Source organism: Cherax quadricarinatus, chromosome 14, assembly GCF_038502225.1.
Source record: "Cherax quadricarinatus isolate ZL_2023a chromosome 14, ASM3850222v1, whole genome shotgun sequence".
In the NCBI taxonomy this organism is placed as follows: domain Eukaryota; kingdom Metazoa; phylum Arthropoda; class Malacostraca; order Decapoda; family Parastacidae; genus Cherax; species Cherax quadricarinatus.
The window spans coordinates 25,888,717-25,908,302 of NC_091305.1; the positions used below are offsets into that span (position 1 = coordinate 25,888,717).

A 19,586-nucleotide genomic window follows, 5' to 3' on the forward strand; every position below is an offset into this window, starting at 1 on the left:
AACACGCAGGCCAGAGTGAACCGTGATATGAAGCAATGAACCAGGCTCGTGGGAGTCTTGGAGGTAAAGAATGAATACAGAAATATCCCACAGAATGACTCAGACTCACACATGTGTGGTAACCTTTCCACAAATATTGGTAAAGGGTTGTGTAGACAGGTCCACGACTTTTTTAAACAGTCGTATAGTTCATGTGATCCCGAGTAGTTCCTCTTACCCAGTCAAAATGCACGAACTGTGAGAGAGACGCGCACACAGTGGTTACTAACAGGACAAGTAATTCACTCACTCAGTAAGTTGAAAGCTTTAAAAGACCGGCGACTGAAATAGTCTTACGTTACAAATCAAGCAGATAACATCGATAAAAATAACAGACACACCACCACTAATAACAACAAAAATAATAATACATACTCACGAATATTTATAATCGTTGGTCAGTACCACACATCACCTACCCTCTTCCCTGAGAATATTATTATTATTATTATTATTATTATTATTATTATTATTATTATTATTATTATTATTATTATTATAATCAAAACTAAGAGCTAAACCCACAAGGGTTATACAGCACTGTTCCCAGAACAATTGCTTCACGCTTCCTCACGACCCACACGCAGTCATACATACCCTCACTCAGAAATATGTACAGCAGCATAAATTTTTTCCTTCACACTCAGTCTGGCATTTGATCTAATGTCATCTTTGTTTTATGCTCCTTAAAAGACTCACTAACATGTATATGAAGTTTGTCTTCACTGATTCTTCCAGCAATTTATGTATATCACCCAGGAGAACAAATTCACCAGTATCGTAGGACGTGACATTTCTTCTACTGAGAAGATTGCAGAACAGATTGTGCTATATGTGTGCATGTGGCTGTGTACCTGGTTGTACACCCTTTGTGTATTCATCCTTATTTTTTTTTTCATTTTCATCTATGAACAAAATAGCTTTCATCTTCACATCCATTTTCGTTTAAGACATTTGTTTCTTCTCACTGTAGTGTTTGGTATCCTGCTGGATTGGTGCGATGGTAAATTTCACTTCACACCCTTGTTCACTCTCCATCATACAGATCCCTCTGTCCACAACGACGGTGCTGGGGTCAGTGTCGGCCATCACCGTGTCACCTGATAGCGTCATCCACGTTGCTGATCAGAAGGCCCTGAAACTCCTCAGCTTCTTCCATTACCTCCCTCCCGACGACCAGAACGGCGACTTTCAGGTGAGGTTAACAGAATCGAGGAGGGAAAAAACCAGTTTTATGCCTAGAGACAACGACTGAGATTGGGCAATGTCACACGGGAAGAGGAGAGAGTACAGTAAGGTCACAGAGATGAGGATGGGTGTTGACAAGATCCCAGGGATAGGACGAACAAGGTTAATAGTTGAGAGGAGCCAAGTGGTCCATTTGCAAACAAAAATCATCCAAGACAAATATAAACATAGTGTGATCTAGAAATTGTCGAACACTACATAATCTAGATGTAAACAAAAATCATGTGATCTAGACGTAAACAGCACCTTGTAATCTAGATGAAGCATCACGTAATCTAGGCATGTTCTAATACGTAAAGACTCCGCTTCCCTACAGGTGGCATATCCCCGTACGAACGAGCTGTACGTGTTCAATCGGCACGGACACCACGTGGAAACTCGCGACCTGGTGACGGGCAGGACCCTCTATTCTTTCCTCTACTCGAAGAACACTTCCTTCGGCAGGCTCTCCAAGGTCACCGACTCCTCTGGCAACAAGGTCATGTTCCTCAGGGACTATAACTCGGCTGTTAGTCAGGTCAGTGGTGGTGAGTTGGTCAAGTCAGCAGTGTTGTTAGGTTAGTGGTGGTGTGCTGATCACCTCAGTGTGCTATTATAGCTGGTGGTGCAATAGGATGTATTTATTTTAAGTAGGATATGATGAGATGTGTATATGTATTTGTATGTGTGGTAATGCATGGATTAGTAGCAAGTGCGCCAGTAGTCTTGCAGATATGCCAAGAGGCTCACTTTTATGCAGTGACTGTGTGTGAGTGTACTCACCTATTTGTACTCACCTATTTGTGGTTGCAGGGGTCGAGTCCTAGCTCCTGGCCCCGCCTCTTCACCGGTTGCTACTAGACCCTCTCTCTCCCCGCTCCATGAGCTTTATCAAACCTCGTCTTAAAACTGTGTATGGTTCCTGCCTCCACTACGTCATTTTCTAGGCTATTCCACTGCCTTACAACTCTATGACTGAAGAAATACTTCCTACTATCTCTCTGACTCATTTGTGTCTTCAACTTCCAATTGTGGCCTCTTGTTTCTGTGTCCCCTCCCTGGAACATCCTGTCCTTGTCCACCTTGTCTATTCCACGCAGTATTTTATATGTCGTTATCATGTCTCCCCTGACCCTCCTGTCCTCCAGTGTCGTCAGGCCGATTTCCCTTAATCTTTCTTCATAGGACATTCCCCTTAGCTCTGGAACTAACCTTGTTGCAAACCTTTGTACTTTCTCTAGTTTCTTGACGTGCTTTATCAAGTGCGGGTTCCAAACAGGTGCTGCATACTCCAGTATGGGCCTGACATACACGGTGTACAGTGTCTTGAATGATTCCTTACTAAGGTGTCGGAATGCTGTTCTCAGGTTTGCCAGGCGCCCATATGCTGCAGCAGTTATCTGATTGATGTGTGCTTCCGGAGACATGCTCGGTGTTATACTCACCCCAAGATCTTTCTCCTTGAGTGAGGTTTGCAGTCTTTGGCCACCTAGCCTATACTCTGTCTGTGGTCTTCTGTGCCCTTCCCCTATCTTCATGACTTTGCATTTGGCAGGATTAAATTCGAGAAGCCATTTGCTGGACCAGGTGTCCAGTCTGTCCAGGTCTCTTTGAAGTCCTGCCTGGTCCTCATCAGATTTAATTCTCCTCATTAACTTCACATCATCTGCAAACAGGGACACTTCTGAGTCTAACCCTTCCGTCATGTCGTTCACATATACCAAAAATAGCACTGGTCCTAGGACCGACCCCTGTGGGACCCCGCTCGTCACAGGTGCCCACTGTGATACATCATTACGTACCATGACTCGTTGTTGCCTCCCTGTCAGGTATTCTCTGATCCATTGCAGTGCCCTTCCTGTTATATGCGCCTGATGCTCTAGCTTCTGCACTAATCTCTTGTGAGGAACTGTGTCAAAGGCCTTCTTGCAGTCCAAGAAGATGCAATCAACCCACCCCTCTCTCTCTTGTCTTACTTCTGTTATTTTATCATAAAACTCCAGAAGGTTTGTGACACAGGATTTGCCTTCCGTGAATCCGTGCTGGTTGGCATTTATACTCCTGTTCCGTTCCAGGTGCTCCACCACTCTCCTCCTGATAATCTTCTCCATAATTTTGCATACTATACACGTCAATGACACAGGTCTATAGTTTAGTGCCTCTTTTCTGTCTCCTTTTTTGAAAATGGGAACGTGTATGTATGTGTGTGTGTGTATGTGTGTGTGTGTGTGCATGTGTGTGTGTTTGTGTGTGTGTGTGTTTGTGTGTGTGTGTGTGTGTGTGTGTGTGTGTGTGTGTGTGTGTGTGTGTGTGTGTGTGTGTGTGTGTGTGTGTGTGTCAGTAATGAAAAGTGTCATATGTATCAAGCATCTGTCAGCTATATTTTAAATGTGTGTGTCGGCTGAATCCAGGTTATTGTATGTTTGACAGAGATGTGAAAACTATTTTCGGTATCATTTCAATATTAAAACCTTTTTGACACGATATTCTCCCGAGCATCATACAGACGACCTTTTCCAACTTCCCGTGTTTTGTCGCCTTGTAAGTTCCGGGCAGATTCATCACAAGTTCCAGGCAGATTATTTTCTACTTCCAGGCATATTTTTACCAGTCCAGGCATAGCTTAACTAGTTCCTGCCGCCTCCTTTTTGCTAGTTACAGGAAATGAAGGAAAGAGAAAGAGAGAGCAATCGCAAATATTTCCATACTTCGACCTACTAATACATATAACACTGATTACGTCTTGGCTATACTCTTATTACACACTCTCATCACTTCTTCAACCAGAAATCCATTACCAGGAGCCTTGGGACCTTTTTGGGAGCCTGGGGGGCTTTTCGAGGCCTGGGGACCTATTCTGGGGCCTGGGAACTTGTCAGAATCCCCTTCGTAATTCTGCCGTCTCACTTCACCCTCTCATTACATCCTTACTTCACTCTCTCATTACACCCTTGTTACGCCCTCACTTCACCCTCTGGCTGCTCCCGCAGATCGAGAACACTATGGGCGAGAAGTTCGCGGTGAGGATCAGTCGCCTGGGACTGATGACCAAGTTCTCTGAGAGACCTGGACGAGTGTATGACTTCACTTATGATGACGACACCGGCCTCCTCGTCGCCTCCACCTCTCCAGGTGAGTACTCACACACACACACACACACACACACACATACATATAATGTGTATGTGTATTGTCTACATACAAACCACCTGTTCACACATACACTCACCCACTTGACTATAATCACGGAAATACGAATCTTAATCATAAAATAATGAATCCTAACTAGTCATAAGTTTGCCTGTGATACTACAATATAGAACCTGTGTATTGTGCCAAAACAAAAGCATTTACATTGCTAAACTCACAAATTATATTGTAGTCACTTAGCCTTAATACCAACTTACTCCGTAATAAGTATTAATTTAGAGTTAAGAATTAATCTAAGTCTGCCCGAAATGCCTAGCCATGCTAGGTGTCCTAGTGGCCCCCTCTGTAATTAGTATTTTATAACATGTAAACCACACAATATCCAAAATCTGTAAACCCCGCATTGTAATCTTTATAGAGAATAAACTTGATTGATTGATTGATATGTGTGAAGAGAGAGAGAGAGAGAGAGAGAGGAAAGCCATCAGTATCTAACACACACTACCTGGACTCGTCGCCAGGTCGCCTGACGTACGTCTACGAATACGATGAAACAGGTCGCCTGGTGACAGTGGTGGCTCCCACGGGCACACGGGTGGGTGTGGACTCGTGGATGGGCGGAGAGGGCGCTCACAGGAGCCTCAGTGTGGGCGTGGGAGGCAGCCAAGGCCAGCACAACGCCCATGTGCTGACCATGACCAGCAACACCAGAGCAGTCTTCACGCAAGGTAACTTTATTACATTACTTCTTTAGTGTCCCTCTTTTTTTATATGATCTATTTAACTTTTATCTCCCTCTTTTATTAAGCTTTCTGGAACATTTTATAGCCCTCAATAGACCTTTTATATTGCTCGTAATATAGCAATATGTTTTATTTCTTTTATGTGAAAATATATCAGATAAATTTACAGTGTATATATATATATATATATATATATATATATATATATATATATATATATATATATATATATATATATATATATATATATATATATATATATTTATATATATATATTATATATATAAATATATATATATATTATATATATATATATATATATATATATTATATATATATATATTATATATATATATATATTATATATGTGGCAGATGTTGCAAGTGTATGGTGTAGGAGGTAGGTTACTGAAAGCAGTGAAGAGTTTTTACGAGGATAGTGAGGCTCAAGTTAGAGTATGTAGGAAAGAGGGAAATTTTTTCCCAGTAAAAGTAGGCCTTAGACAAGGATGTGTGATGTCACCGTGGTTGTTTAATATATTTATAGATGGGGTTGTAAGAGAAGTAAATGCGAGGGTCTTGGCAAGAGGCGTGGAGTTAAAAGATAAAGAATCACACACAAAGTGGGAGTTGTCACAGCTGCTCTTTGCCGATGACACTGTGCTCTTGGGAGATTCTGAAGAGAAGTTGCAGAGATTGGTGGATGAATTTGGTAGGGTGTGCAAAAGAAGAAAATTAAAGGTGAATACAGGAAAGAGTAAGGTTATGAGGATAACAAAAAGATTAGGTGATGAAAGATTGAATATCAGATTGGAGGGAGAGAGTATGGAGGAGGTGAACGTATTCAGATATTTGGGAGTGGACGTGTCAGCGGATGGGTCTATGAAAGATGAGGTGAATCATAGAATTGATGAGGGAAAAAGAGTGAGTGGTGCACTTAGGAGTCTGTGGAGACAAAGAACTTTGTCCTTGGAGGCAAAGAGGGGAATGTATGAGAGTATAGTTTTACCAACGCTCTTATATGGGTGTGAAGCGTGGGTGATGAATGTTGCAGCGAGGAGAAGGCTGGAGGCAGTGGAGATGTCATGTCTGAGGGCAATGTGTGGTGTGAATATAATGCAGAGAATTCGTAGTTTGGAAGTTAGGAGGAGGTGCGGGATTACCAAAACTGTTGTCCAGAGGGCTGAGGAAGGGTTGTTGAGGTGGTTCGGACATGTAGAGAGAATGGAGCGAAACAGAATGACTTCAAGAGTGTATCAGTCTGTAGTGGAAGGAAGGCGGGGTAGGGGTCGGCCTAGGAAGGGTTGGAGGGAGGGGGTAAAGGAGGTTTTGTGTGCGAGGGGCTTGGACTTCCAGCAGGCATGCGTGAGCGTGTTTGATAGGAGTGAATGGAGACAAATGGTTTTTAATACTTGACGTGCTGTTGGAGTGTGAGCAAAGTAACATTTATGAAGGGATTCAGGGAAACCGGCAGGCCGGACTTGAGTCCTGGAGATGGGAAGTACAGTGCCTGCACTCTGAAGGAGGGGTGGTAATGTTGCAGTTTAAAAACTGTAGTGTAAAGCACCCTTCTGGCAAGACAGTGATGGAGTGAATGATGGTGAAAGTTTTTCTTTTTCGGGCCACCCTGCCTTGGTGGGAATCGGCCGGTGTGATAATAAAAAAAAAAAATATATATATATATATATATTGCTCATATTTGCTGCATATTTCGACCCCCTTCTGGGATCGTCTTCAGAAGGAGGTTGAAATATACAGACCACTCAATCTCCTGTGTTTCTGTCTCCATGTAGGTTATTATCGACCATTGACACGTGTTCATTTTACCCAGCGTAGCTAACTTAGTTATTAATAAAGCTAGTGATGGAGGATGCTTCAGTTGCTTTTTACAGTAAAAACAACCACTAACTCGTGTTTATGCCAACGGGATTCATATTATTTTATGCTATTATATATTAGCTGATCTTCGTTTATGGTGTCACAATGAATCAGCTGATCTGTGTTTATAATGGCACCGTAAATCAGCCGATATTTGTAGTGTCACCATAAATCAGCTGATCTCGGAGCTGAGAAAACAGAAGCTGCGAAGATTGAACGAAATAGCTCTCGTGACCAGACAAGAAAAAAAATCACAAGGGACATTTGATCACGACATACAATATCCTCCAGGACACAGAGGGTGTGAACAAGGGCAAACTATTTACTCTGACATCTGAGACACATTTGGAAATGGAACACTCAAATAGGTCACGGAGACGCCGATAAACACTTGTTTTAATGCTAGAGTAATATTTATTTGGAAAGGAAGGAGGAGGAAGAGAAGGAGCTGGTGCTCATTACCCAGGACACACACACACACACACACACACACACACACATACACACACATACACACACATACACACACATACACACACACACATACACACACACACATACACACACATACACACACACACATACACATACACACATACACACACATACACACACACACATACACACACACACACACACACACACACACACACACACAGGCAGGACTTTAAAGAGACCTGGACAGACTGGACACCTGGTCCAGCAACTGGCTTCTCGAATTTAAACTCGCCAAATGCAAAGCCATGAAGATCGGGGAAGGGCAAAGAAGACCGCAGACGGAGTATAGGCTAGGTGGCCAAAGACTGCAAACCTCGCTCAAAGACAAAGATCTTGGGGTGAGTATAACACCGAGCAGATAACTGCTGCAGCATATGGGCGCCTGGCAAACCTGAGAACAGCGTTCCGATACCTTAGTAAAGAATCGTTCAAGACACTGTACACCGTGTACGTCAGGCCCATACTGGAGTATGCAGCACCTGTTTGGAAGCCGCACTTGATCAAGCAAGTCAAGAAATTTATTGAAAGTGCAAAGGTTTGCGAGAAGGTTAGTTCCAGAGCTAAGGATAATGTCTTATGAAGAAAGGATAAAGGAAATCGGCCTGACGACACTGGAGGAGAGGAGGGTAAGGGTGTCAGCATAGTTGCTGATTCCTCCAGGAAGATCTTATTCTTACTGTGAAGCCACCAGCACCCATTAGTGACTTTGTAATAAGCCAAGAATTACTGTATCGAACAGCCGAGTTGGGTACTCCAAGCAGAAGAGTTTACCAGTTAGTAATTCCACAGTCACTAGTGAACGTAGCTCTACAGCTAGTTCATGATGCACCAGGTGTTGCACACCCTGGTATGGATCGTTCTGTGAAACAAGCCAGAATGAAATACTTTTGGCCACGTATGGCAACTGACATTTCCGAGTATGTTAAGAAATGTAGTGTCTGTATGCAACATAAAGGGAATATCAATGGTCCTAATCCAATCCAAGTGTACCCAACCACTAGCGAACCGTGGGAAAGAGTTGCCCTTGACTTGTTAACCAATTTTAAATGTTCCCTCCAAGGCAACAAACATTTGTGTGTTATGGTAGACCATTTCACCAGATATTGTGAGTTCCTATTGCAGATAAGACTGCAGAGACAGTAGCTAAAGCGTTTAAAGAACGCATTATCTGCAGGCATACCACCCCTAAGTCCTTAGTAACAGATAAAGGAGGTGAATTCTGTAATGAGATTCTTGAAAATTTGTGTACTTTATACAAGATCTCTAAATCCACCATTGTTCTTCATCATCCTGCCAGCAATGGGTTACCTGGAGGTTACCTGGAGGTTATTCCGGGGATCAACGCCCCCGCGGCCCGGTCCATGACCAGGCCGAACGAACCAATAAGAAAGTACTTGATGTTTTGAGAGCCACTATCAACCCCAATAGTGAAACTTGGGATGAAGTCATACCAGATGTTCAATGTGCCATAAATTCTGCTTACAATGCTTCCATAGGTGATACTCCACATTATGCATTGTATGGTGTAGACAAGCGTTTACCCTATGAGTTGTTATATTCTACTCCGAAACCTAATTACAACCCTGATGATTTCGTAGCAACTCGTACCAGCATGGCTCAAAGTGTTTTTAGAAGAATCCGTGAAACACTTCACAAATCAACAGCAGAATTTACTAGAGTAACTAATAGCCGTGCTAAGCCATCAAAAGTCAAAGTAGGTTCGAGAGTAATGCTGACAAATTTCAACAAAACATCCGCAATGCCTAAGCTCGATCAAAAGTTTGTCGGACCTTATCGAGTTGTAGAACATATCTCTGGCAATAAGTATAAGGTTAGAGAAATTAGTACTGGTAAGTACAAAGAATCGCATTTAGATCATATGAAATTAGTATGCGATGTTGATGATATTGCTACCCAGACTAATGTAACAGATGCTGAAAATCCTCTTGACTCTGTACCCTCTACCTCAAATACTCAGTTACATAACCAACCTGAATGTCGTTACTCCTTGCGTACTCGACAAGTAATGAGAAACCCACAAGTATCTTTTGTAGATACTCGTTCAAGTCTCCCTCAGTCAAGGCATGTGTTAGCCATTGCAGAGGAATTCGATCCTCCCAGAGATGATAACCATTCTGCATATGTAAACCTCACCCTCGCAGAATTGGGTTTAAATGTACATAGTCTGTATAACTAGATGTCCGAGATGAAGGAAATTGTCAACTGTTTGTTATTAACTGATTAGTTTTTCAAAAAAAAAAAAATTTTTTTTGTATTCACGTTCCCTCCGTATTCTGAGAATTTGACAGTAATGATCTGAGTGCACACCAAATGTTTTTGCTGTTAATTTCACCTTGTATATATATATTTATTCTTCCTCAGAATCCGTAGAGTGCATGAATACAGATCAATCGATCAATTCCATCCATATTGTACAATGATTTGTTCTTACAGTTTGTAATGCATTACGTTAAAAGTGATTACGTTAACACCCATTACGTAAAATTCATTTTGTTAACATCCATTATGATACCATCCATTAATTCTAAGTTATATATGAATTTGTTATTGTATAGAATCAGTCCAGAACCACCTGCCTGTTCAGCCTATAAGATAGTAGTGTATGTCGTCCGAGCTGTCAGCATAGTTGCTGATCCCTGTGTTGTATAGCATATCAGTATCATCCATGTACTTTAGATAGGAGATCCCTTTTAGGCCTGTGACTTTGTGTGACGTCACGGGATGCGCATGTGTACGTTCGTACCTCTGCCTCGGCCTCAGTCGGCGTTAGACATCCAGGCTAGGACAGGCAGAGGCTGGGCTCCATTTCCCATCATCACAGTCTGACAATATATCGTTACCATCCAACCAGTGTGTCTACCTTCAACCCTCGATATCTCCATTTAAGAACCCCTACGATAAGGGGAGACATGATAACGACATATAAAATACTGCGCGGAATAGACAAGGTGGACAAAGACAGGATGTTCCAGGGAGGGGACACAGAAACAAGAGGTCACAATTGGAAGTTGAAGACTCAGATGAGTCAAAGGGATGTTAGGAAGTATTTCTTCAGTCATAGAGTTGTCAGGCCGTGGAATAGTCTAGAAAGTGACGTAGTGGAGGCGGGAACCATACATAGTTTTAAGACAAGGTTTGATAAAGCTCATGGAGCAGGAAGAGAGAGGACCCAGTAGCAACCAGTGAAGAGGCGGGGCCAGGAGCTAGGACTCGACCCCTGCAACCACAAATAGGTGAGCACACACACACACACACACACACACACACACACACACACACACACACACACACACACACACACACACACACACACTCACACACACACTGGGAGCTAGTGATCATGTGGTTCTGTGCTTCGACTACATAGTTGAGCTCCAAGTGGAGAGAGTAGCAGGAATAGGGTGGAAAAAAACAAATTACAAAAGGGGGAAACTACTCAGGCATGAGGAACTTCCTTCAAGACATTCAGTGGGAGACGGATCTGACAAGAAAACCAGTGCAAGAAATGATGGACTATGTGGCAACAAAATGCAAGGAGGCAGAGGAGAGGTTTGTTCCCAATGGAAACAGAAATAATGGGAAGAACAGAACTAGTCCTTGGTTCACCCAAAGGTGTAGGGAGGCAAAAACTAGGTGTACTAGAGAATGGAAAAGGTACAGAAGACAGAGAACTCAGGAAAATAAAGAGATTAGCCGAAGAGCCAGAATCGAATATGCACGGATAAGAAGGGAGGCTCAGCGACAATACGAAAATGACATAGCATCGAAAGTCAAGACTGACCCGAAGCTGTTGTACAGCCACATCAGGAGGAAAACAACAGTCAAGGACCAGGTAATCAGACTGAGGAAGGGTGATGGGGAATTCACAAGAAACGACTAGGAGGTATGTCAGGAGCTCAACACGAGATTTAAAGAAGTATTTACAGTGAAAACCAGTAGGGCTCCAAGAAATCAGAACAGGGGGGTACACCAGCAAGTGCTGGATGAGGTACACATAACCAAGGAGGAGGTGAAGAAGCTGCTATGCGAACTTGTGTGTACCATTAACAAAGATCTTCAACACATCACTTGAAACTGGGCAACTCCCCGAGGTATGGAAGATGGCAAATGTAGTCCCAATTTTTAAAAAGGGAGACAGACATGAGGCACTAAACTACAGACCTGTATCACTAACGTGTATAGTATGCAAGGTCATGGAGAAGGTCATCAGGAGGAGAGTGGTGGAGCACCTGGAAAGAAACAAGTGTATAATTGACAACCAGCACGGTTTCAGGGAAGGAAAATCCTGTGTCACAAACCTACTAGAGTTTTATGACAAGGTGACAGAAGTAAGACAAGAGAGAGAGGAGTGGATCGACTGCATTTTTTTGGACTGCAAGAAGGCCTTCGACACAGTTCCTCACAAGAGGTTACTGCAAAAGCTAGAGGATCAGGCACACATAACAAGAAAGGCACTGCAATGGATCAGAGAATACCTGACAGGGAGGCAACAACGAGTCATGGTACGTGACGAGGTGTCAGAGTGGGCGCCTGTGACAAGCTGGGTTCCACAGGGGTCAGTCCTAGGACCTGTGCTGTTCTTGGAATATGTGAACGACATAACGAAAGGGATAGACTCAGAAGTGTCCTTGTTTGCAGATGATGTGAAATTAATGAGAAGAATCAAATCGGATGAGGATCAGGCAATACTACAAAGAGACCTGGACAGGCTACAAGCCTGGTTCAGCAACTGGCTCCTTGAGTTTAACCCTGCCAAATGCAAAGTCATGAAGATTGGGGAAGGGCAAAGAAGACCGCAGAAACAGTATAGTTTAGATGGCCAAAGTCTACAAACCTCACTCAAGGAAAAAGATCTGGGGGTGAGTATAACACCGAGCATATCTCCTGAGGCGCACATCAATCAGATAACTGCTGCAGCATACGGGCGCCTGGCAAACCTACGGATAGCGTTCCGATACCTCAGTAAGGATTCGTTTAAGACTCTGTATACCATTTACGTCAGGCTCATACTGGAGTATGCAGCACCAGTTTGGAATCCACACCTAGTCAAGCACGTCAAGAAATTAGAGAAAGTGCAAAGGTTTGCAACAAGACTAGTCCCAGAGCTACGGGGATTGTCCTACGAAGAAAGGTTGAGGGAAATCGGCCTGACGACACTGGAGGACAGGAGGGTCAGGGGAGACATGATAACGACATATAAAATACTGCGCGGAATAGACAAGGTGGACAAAGACGGGATGTTCCAGAGAAGGGACACAGACACAAGAGGTCACAATTGGAAGTTGAAGAGTCAGATGAATCAAAGGGATGTTAGGAAGTATTTCTTCAGTCATAGAGTAGTCAGGACGTGGAATAGCCTAGAAAGTGACGTAGTGGAGGCGGGAACCATACATAGTTTCAAGGCGAGGTATGATAAAGCTCATGGGGCAGGGAGAGAGAGGACCTAGTAGCAATCAGCGAAGAGGCGGGGCCAAGAGCTATGACTCGACCCCTGCAACCACAAATAGGTGAGTACAAATAGGTGAGTACACACACACACACACACGCACACACACACACACACACACACACACACACACACACACACAAACACACACACAAACACACACACACACACATATACACACACACTCGCACACACACACACACACACACACACACACACTCACACACACACACACTCACACACACACACACTCACACACACACACACACTCACACACACACACACACACACACACACACACACACACACACACACATATACACACACACACACACTCACACATACACACACACACATACACACACACATACACATACACTCACACACATACACACGTGTTAAAGACAGATGTCAGGAAATATTTCTTTATTTTCATAAGACAAAAACAAAAGAACATAAATGGAAAATTAAAACTCAAGAAAAATGCGTCTGGCATGTTACAAAAAACTTTTTTTTCAGCCTATGTGCAGTAAAAATTTGAAATGTAAGCGGAAGTTTCAACTATTGCAAGGAAAAAGAAATAATATTAAAAAAGATTAATTGTAAAATAAGAGGTGGGGCCAGGAGCTGGGAGACGACCCACTTAAGTACAATCCAGCGAGTACACACACGGTCCAGAGCCGCAACACTCTTCAACCTGACTCAGCTCTTGTCATCAGCTCTTCTTTGCATCATCTGCCTCTATACCTCTCCCTCATAATCTACAAATCCTACCCTCTCCACAAAGCCCCCATCCCCTTGTTTACCCCCTTCCATCCCTCCTCATCCTCGCCTTTCCTTCATCCCACCTCTCTATTCCACTTCTCCTTCATCCCCCTCCCCCTCGGTATCCGGTTCCCAAGGCAGATCGGAAACAGTTTGTGACCGGAAATTGGCAGGAACGTTATCTGGAAGCTGCGGGTGACGATGCAGGAGACGGGGAGTCCACAGCCTGTGGTGCTGGAAAGGACAAGAATTCTCTTGCTGGAAGCCTCACAAGCTGCACGATGAAGAAGTACTGAAACCCTCCCAGAAGTTATCTGCTGGAAATCCCCCACCAATCCCTGAAGCGTCCAGAAGGAAACAATATTGAAAATTTCCTGAGGATTCCAGCAAGAATTATGGGATCTCAGAAGGACGTTGTTGGAACCCTACTGGATATCACTTGAAACTAGAACTGGACTGCTAGAAGTCTGTTGGAACTTTTCCTAAGTTACTTGATGATCTGCTCATAGACTGGAATACCTGAGCAACTCTGTTGCGGAAATTCAGCTGGATATTCCTTCTGGAAGCAACTTGAGCTGTGAAGGAAAGCTTCCCCCGAACACAGTGCAAGCGCTGCTGTTGGTGCGCTTTAAAGACCAATTGCGTGAACCCTATTGAACTCTTCAAACGTCAGTTGCTGGAACTCCCCGGAGCCCCTGAAAAATCAGTTGCTGGAAAAAAATGCTGGAAAATTTCTCTAAAAGCCGGTTATTAGAATTATTCTGGAACCCATCAAAATTCAGTTGTTGGAACCCTGCTGGATCACATCAAAAGTCAGTTGCTGGAACCCTGCTCTAGCCCATCAAATAACAGCTACTGGAAGATATCTCACACCAGCTGCTAGGAAGAGGTGGAGTTGAAAGCTAAGACACGAGTTTCATTAGTAATTCATAAGCAAGGAGCCAGGAACGTAAGGAATAAGAAGTGCCAGGGACGCATGTATTGGATAGGGATCGAACCAAAATTATTAGTAATGGATAAGGAGGCTGTCATGTCCATCAGTAATTGATAAGGAGGCTGCCAGGTTCATCAGTAATTGATAAGGAAGGTGCCAGGGCAAAAGAAGATGGCTAGGTAGGGTGCAGGTGTAAACATTACAGGAAATAGGGAAGGTTGTGCCAGGACTACGGGGAGTGGGAAATGGGTGGTGCATAGGAGAGGACATAGAGGGTAGATAAAGCTTGTGTGTGTGTGTGTGTGTATTTGTGTACGTGGTTACTGGTTGTACTCTCCCAGTTGTGTTCGTGTGAGTCAACTTTTAGCTCCCGTCACCGCCTACAGTTGCCATCATTACTCTTTCCTGGCTCACTGGGCGTTCTCGTACCCACTCTTGAAACTGTGTCTGGAATTTTCCTCCACCATTTCCTTAGCTGCTTCATTTACCACCCCTATGTTGTAAAAAATGTTACCTATCATCCCTGTGCCTCATTTGTGTTTTAACTTCCATGTATGCCTAATTTAACTCGCTTTCCAGTCTGTACCAACCTGCCCCCTCAAACATTTAAAGAATCGTGTATATCATAATTATGTCTCCCATGGTCTCCCTTCTGAGGTTACCAGGTTATGATTCTTTAGTCTTTCATAATTGCTTAGTCACCTCAGCTCCGGAACTAATCTCTGCGCAGATCGTTAAGCATCTAAATGTATTTGACCAGGTGTGGGTTCCATGTTGGTGCTGGTTACTCCATGGTTGACCATACACTGAAGACAGTTCCTAGATTATCTCACCTCATTTATGGTGGTGATGTCATGTATGCTTCTAGCTGTGCCTTTGATGTGATGTTTACTCCATGAGATTTCTCCTTGACCGATATTCATCGCTTCTCATTTCTCAACCTGTACCCCATCTAAGGACATTTCTCTCTCTCTCTCTCTCTCTCTCTCTCTCTCTCTCTCTCTCTCTCTCTCTCTCTCTCTCTCTCTCTCTCTCTCTCTCTCTCTCTTTCTCTCTCTCTCTCTCTTCCCCTAATTTACTTGACTTTGCACTTATTTCAGTTGAGCTCCAGTAGCCACTTGTTCTTGCATCCATCCATCCAGCCTCTGGAAAAGTCTTCGTACATTACACATGTCAATACACTTCCCATCTCTTCTTCCCATTCCTCACCCACCCTCACCACGTCTCTCCCGCACCTTCCCTTCCCACTCACCACAAGACAGAGTTCAACCTCATAACACCCACCATCTTTGCTCTCCTAAAATTGAAACAGAGCCTTGGCGGCGCCTATAACAAAAGCATTATAATAATTGTAGCAGAGGACGAGCCCTCCCCGCCATTTTATCTGTCCCCTGGGAACAATTTCAGTTCATAAGCCACCTTTACAACGCGTTTTATGAGGCCGGCAATCGCGGGTTACGGCGTCCTGTTTATGGCTTCCCCAGACTTAAATTTTTAGCGAGGTTGGATGGATGGTGAAGTAGATGTATGTGTGGTGGGTGGGTGTACTTACCTATCTGTACTCACTTGTTTGTGGTTGCAGAGGTTGAGTCGCCGCTCCCGGCTCTGCTTCTCAACTTGTTTGCCGGAATTATTTTGGAATTACTCCCTCCTTGCCTCGTAAGCACTAGTATACCTATTCAAACTATGTTTCGTCGTTCAGGTCATTCCACGTCCTGACGACCATGAGACTCAAGAAATACTTCCTAACATCCCTGTGATTCATATGCTCTTCTCCAGACTGAGGGACTGACCACCTCAAAACTTTAAGGGTGATGGACTGATTACATCGTCTTCAAGTATCTTCTGCTTCTATCAACTTTTCTGTACTCGACTGAAGAAGCCTACTGTGTAGGCGAAACGTTTCGAAATAAAGATACCTAACTGTTGCATATGTGTCTTACCTAACCACCTATTTTTGTCTTGTCGAACACACTATCGTTGTCCACTCTATCAAGATCTCTGAACTTTCTGTATGTCGTTATGGTGTCTTGGTTCTTCTATCCTCTAATGTCTTCAGGTTCAGTTCCTTTAGTCTTGGATAGGTTAGGTAAGAAACAGGACAAGTGTTTCCTGACGCGGGTCTTTGTCAGATGATGACCCGCCACTAGAGCTTTTGGTCATCTGAATGAAGCCTTTCCCTGGCTTACCCATCCAGCCCTTTAAAAATTAAGGTTATAATTATAACCATAGTCTCTCCTACAGTCCTTCCTCATAGTTCCTTCCCCTTACCTCTAGGATAAAACTCATTACAAACTGCTACACTTTCTCACTTTATCGGATTTGAGTTTATTAATCATGATCCACACTCTAAGATAGGCCACAGGTTCGAACCCCATCAGTTCTTTGATTCATTCGAGTATTAGTTGGTCGTACATTTTCCTCCTTTATCCACCGCTCCTTCCTCCTCCTCCTTGACGTTTTTCTGAGCCTGTGTTTTGTCTTATTTCTTACGTTTAACGTTTAAATTTCCCAGTTCCTTCCCTTTTTTTCATTTCATCTCATCTTATCCCTCCCATCTCCCTAATACAAATCTCTTCTTTTTTGTCTCTCCTCTTTTTTCTCCTTCCTTCTCTTCTCCTCTCAACTATCCCTCCTCTCGCCTCTCCCCCATGCCGGTATCGCTTGAGGCATCCTCTAAATCGGGTCTCCCGACCGGAAATTGAGGCAGTGGTAATCGGCAAGTATCGGGCTGTCTGCTGCCCGATGTTCCCTCCCTCATTATCGAGGAGTTTGATAAACACTAAATCATGGGCGGCCGGGCTGGCTGGCTGGTTGGTGCACTGACTAGCTGACTGACTAGTTAGCTGACTAATTAGTTGGCTGACTGACTGGTTGGCTGGTTGGCTGACTGGCTGGTTCGCTGACTGGTTGGCTGGCTGGTTCGCTGACTGACTGACTGATGATTGAATGAATGCCTGACTGGCCCCTACGCTAATAGACTGCCTGTCTTCCATCTGCCTGGATGCCTATCGCTCTCTGTTTCATTTCGTATATTTGTTTGTATACACATGTCTAGCTTGTAACTAGTATACACGGATTCAAAAATGTTTTACCTAACTGCTGTTATCTTACACCTTCTCATTTCAAGGTCTGGTACAAGTAACGCCTTTACTTCTTACCCGACGCCAGGTCCGTCTGCAAAGGTTCGAAACTCTGTGACTGCTTCGTGCTAGAAAGGAAAGGAAAGACAGCCTCTTATGCTTAGCTAGGCCTACCGAGACATTTCGGAATACAGATTTAATTCCACAGATCTCTTGCCCTGGTGGAGTTCACTAGGTCCTCCACGGGGCAGACTAATTATTTAGGGATTTTATATAAGATGTGTGTGTTTGTGTGTGTGTTTGTTTGTGTGGGTGTGGGGGGGTGTCAAAGGAATGATCATTGATCACTAGTTCTCAAGCTGAAGTTGCTAGTTCAACGCTGTCTTAGAAATAGCGGTACGATGTTCGTCTCTCAATCGTGAAGAGGAATTGCGGGGAGAGGAAAGGTGGAGTAAGAAGATTATGCAAGAGGAAATCAGGTAGGAAAAAATGGGAGAGAGAGCGAGCGAGAGAGAGAGGCAGAGAGAGAGAGGCAGAGAGAGGATGGGAGGGAATTGTGCTTGATCTATTATTATGGAATGTCTTCCTCAATGGCCTTCACCTCATCCCATAATCTCATGCCTATACAGATGGCTGTACTCTGACATTTACTTATGGAAGAGAGGAAATGCTTGCTGCTCTCAGGCGCATCAATCACCAGCTCACAGGTATATGAACCTGAGGAGAGGTATGGCAGGTTACATTTGCTTCCGAGAAAACGCAAATGATGATCACTATACAGCATGATGAATGATGTTAATACTGGAGCTGCGGTAAAAAATAATGGAAGAGTGTTAAAGCCTGGGTAGGAAATGGATATTTCAGGAGTGAAATATGCTTTCAAATTATATTTGAAGAATCGTGTGGCAAATCTTGCAAGGAGCCAAGATGGTAATAGCACTAAGGTTTATCTCGACAGCAGAGGTTTCAAAACTCTTTACGAGGCAGAGTACTCTGGCACCTTCAATATGTATCTTTCTCTTCGATTACCTCCCCACATCCGTTTCATCTACATCTTTTGGAGAGAATAAAGAACCTTGCAATGCTGTTTTTCTTTCGCCTGGACCCGCCTGGACCCGGCCTGGATCCACACTGTTCCTGAGAAATGTGAGTGGCCTTAGTATTGTGTACAGGGCCAATATTATCAAGGTACCACGCCTGGGCACCGAGAAAACATCTTCTGCACAACAAGTCGGACACCAAACAACAACTGCACTCTAGGTGCATCCTTCTCAGGAATATCACTTCTGATGATGATATTCATTCATAGAAAGTCTCCAGTCTGGAACATGTTCTTACTGCATAACAACATTGATGATATAAACACAGTTGGCCTAACAAAATTCCTCTCTTTCCCCTGTTTTCTAATTGTATGTTTCATAACAATAACTACTGAATAAGGGCGAGGCAAGGGAAGGTTTTCAAATAAGCTGAGGCAGGAAATAGCTCGAAGCTTGTAAATGTAAGTAGGAAATTTTAATCTTAGCCTTTTAAAACCCTTGTGTAAACAAAAAAAAAAGTAGTTGAACTTGGTTCAAGTTCGTATCATTTAATTTTCTTTATGTAAGAAATTAACTGATAAATATTTTCAGAATATGCTGAAATAATAATAATAATAATAATAATAATAATAATAATAATAATAATAAATACTAGAAATATGATAACACTCGGTAAATAAACCAAATTTGACTTTTTTAAAATCACATTACCTTTTTTTCCTAAATCATAAAGACCATTAAGCAGAAATATGGCGGATACCAT

General features: G+C 43.3%; 1 protein-coding gene across 6 annotated transcripts in view; it reads left to right on the forward strand.

Moving 5' to 3' along the window:
* Positions 1-19,586, forward strand: part of Ten-a (tenascin accessory) — a 1,550,399-nt gene that overhangs the window by 1,481,502 nt on the left and 49,311 nt on the right. For all 6 annotated transcript variants that reach the window (XM_070084924.1, XM_070084928.1, XM_070084925.1 and 3 more), the window contains 4 exons: positions 1,085-1,234; positions 1,604-1,804; positions 4,257-4,398; positions 4,938-5,144. In XM_070084924.1, coding sequence (XP_069941025.1) covers positions 1,085-1,234; positions 1,604-1,804; positions 4,257-4,398; positions 4,938-5,144 — 700 coding nt within the window. The remainder of the gene's footprint in view (positions 1-1,084; positions 1,235-1,603; positions 1,805-4,256; positions 4,399-4,937; positions 5,145-19,586) is intronic.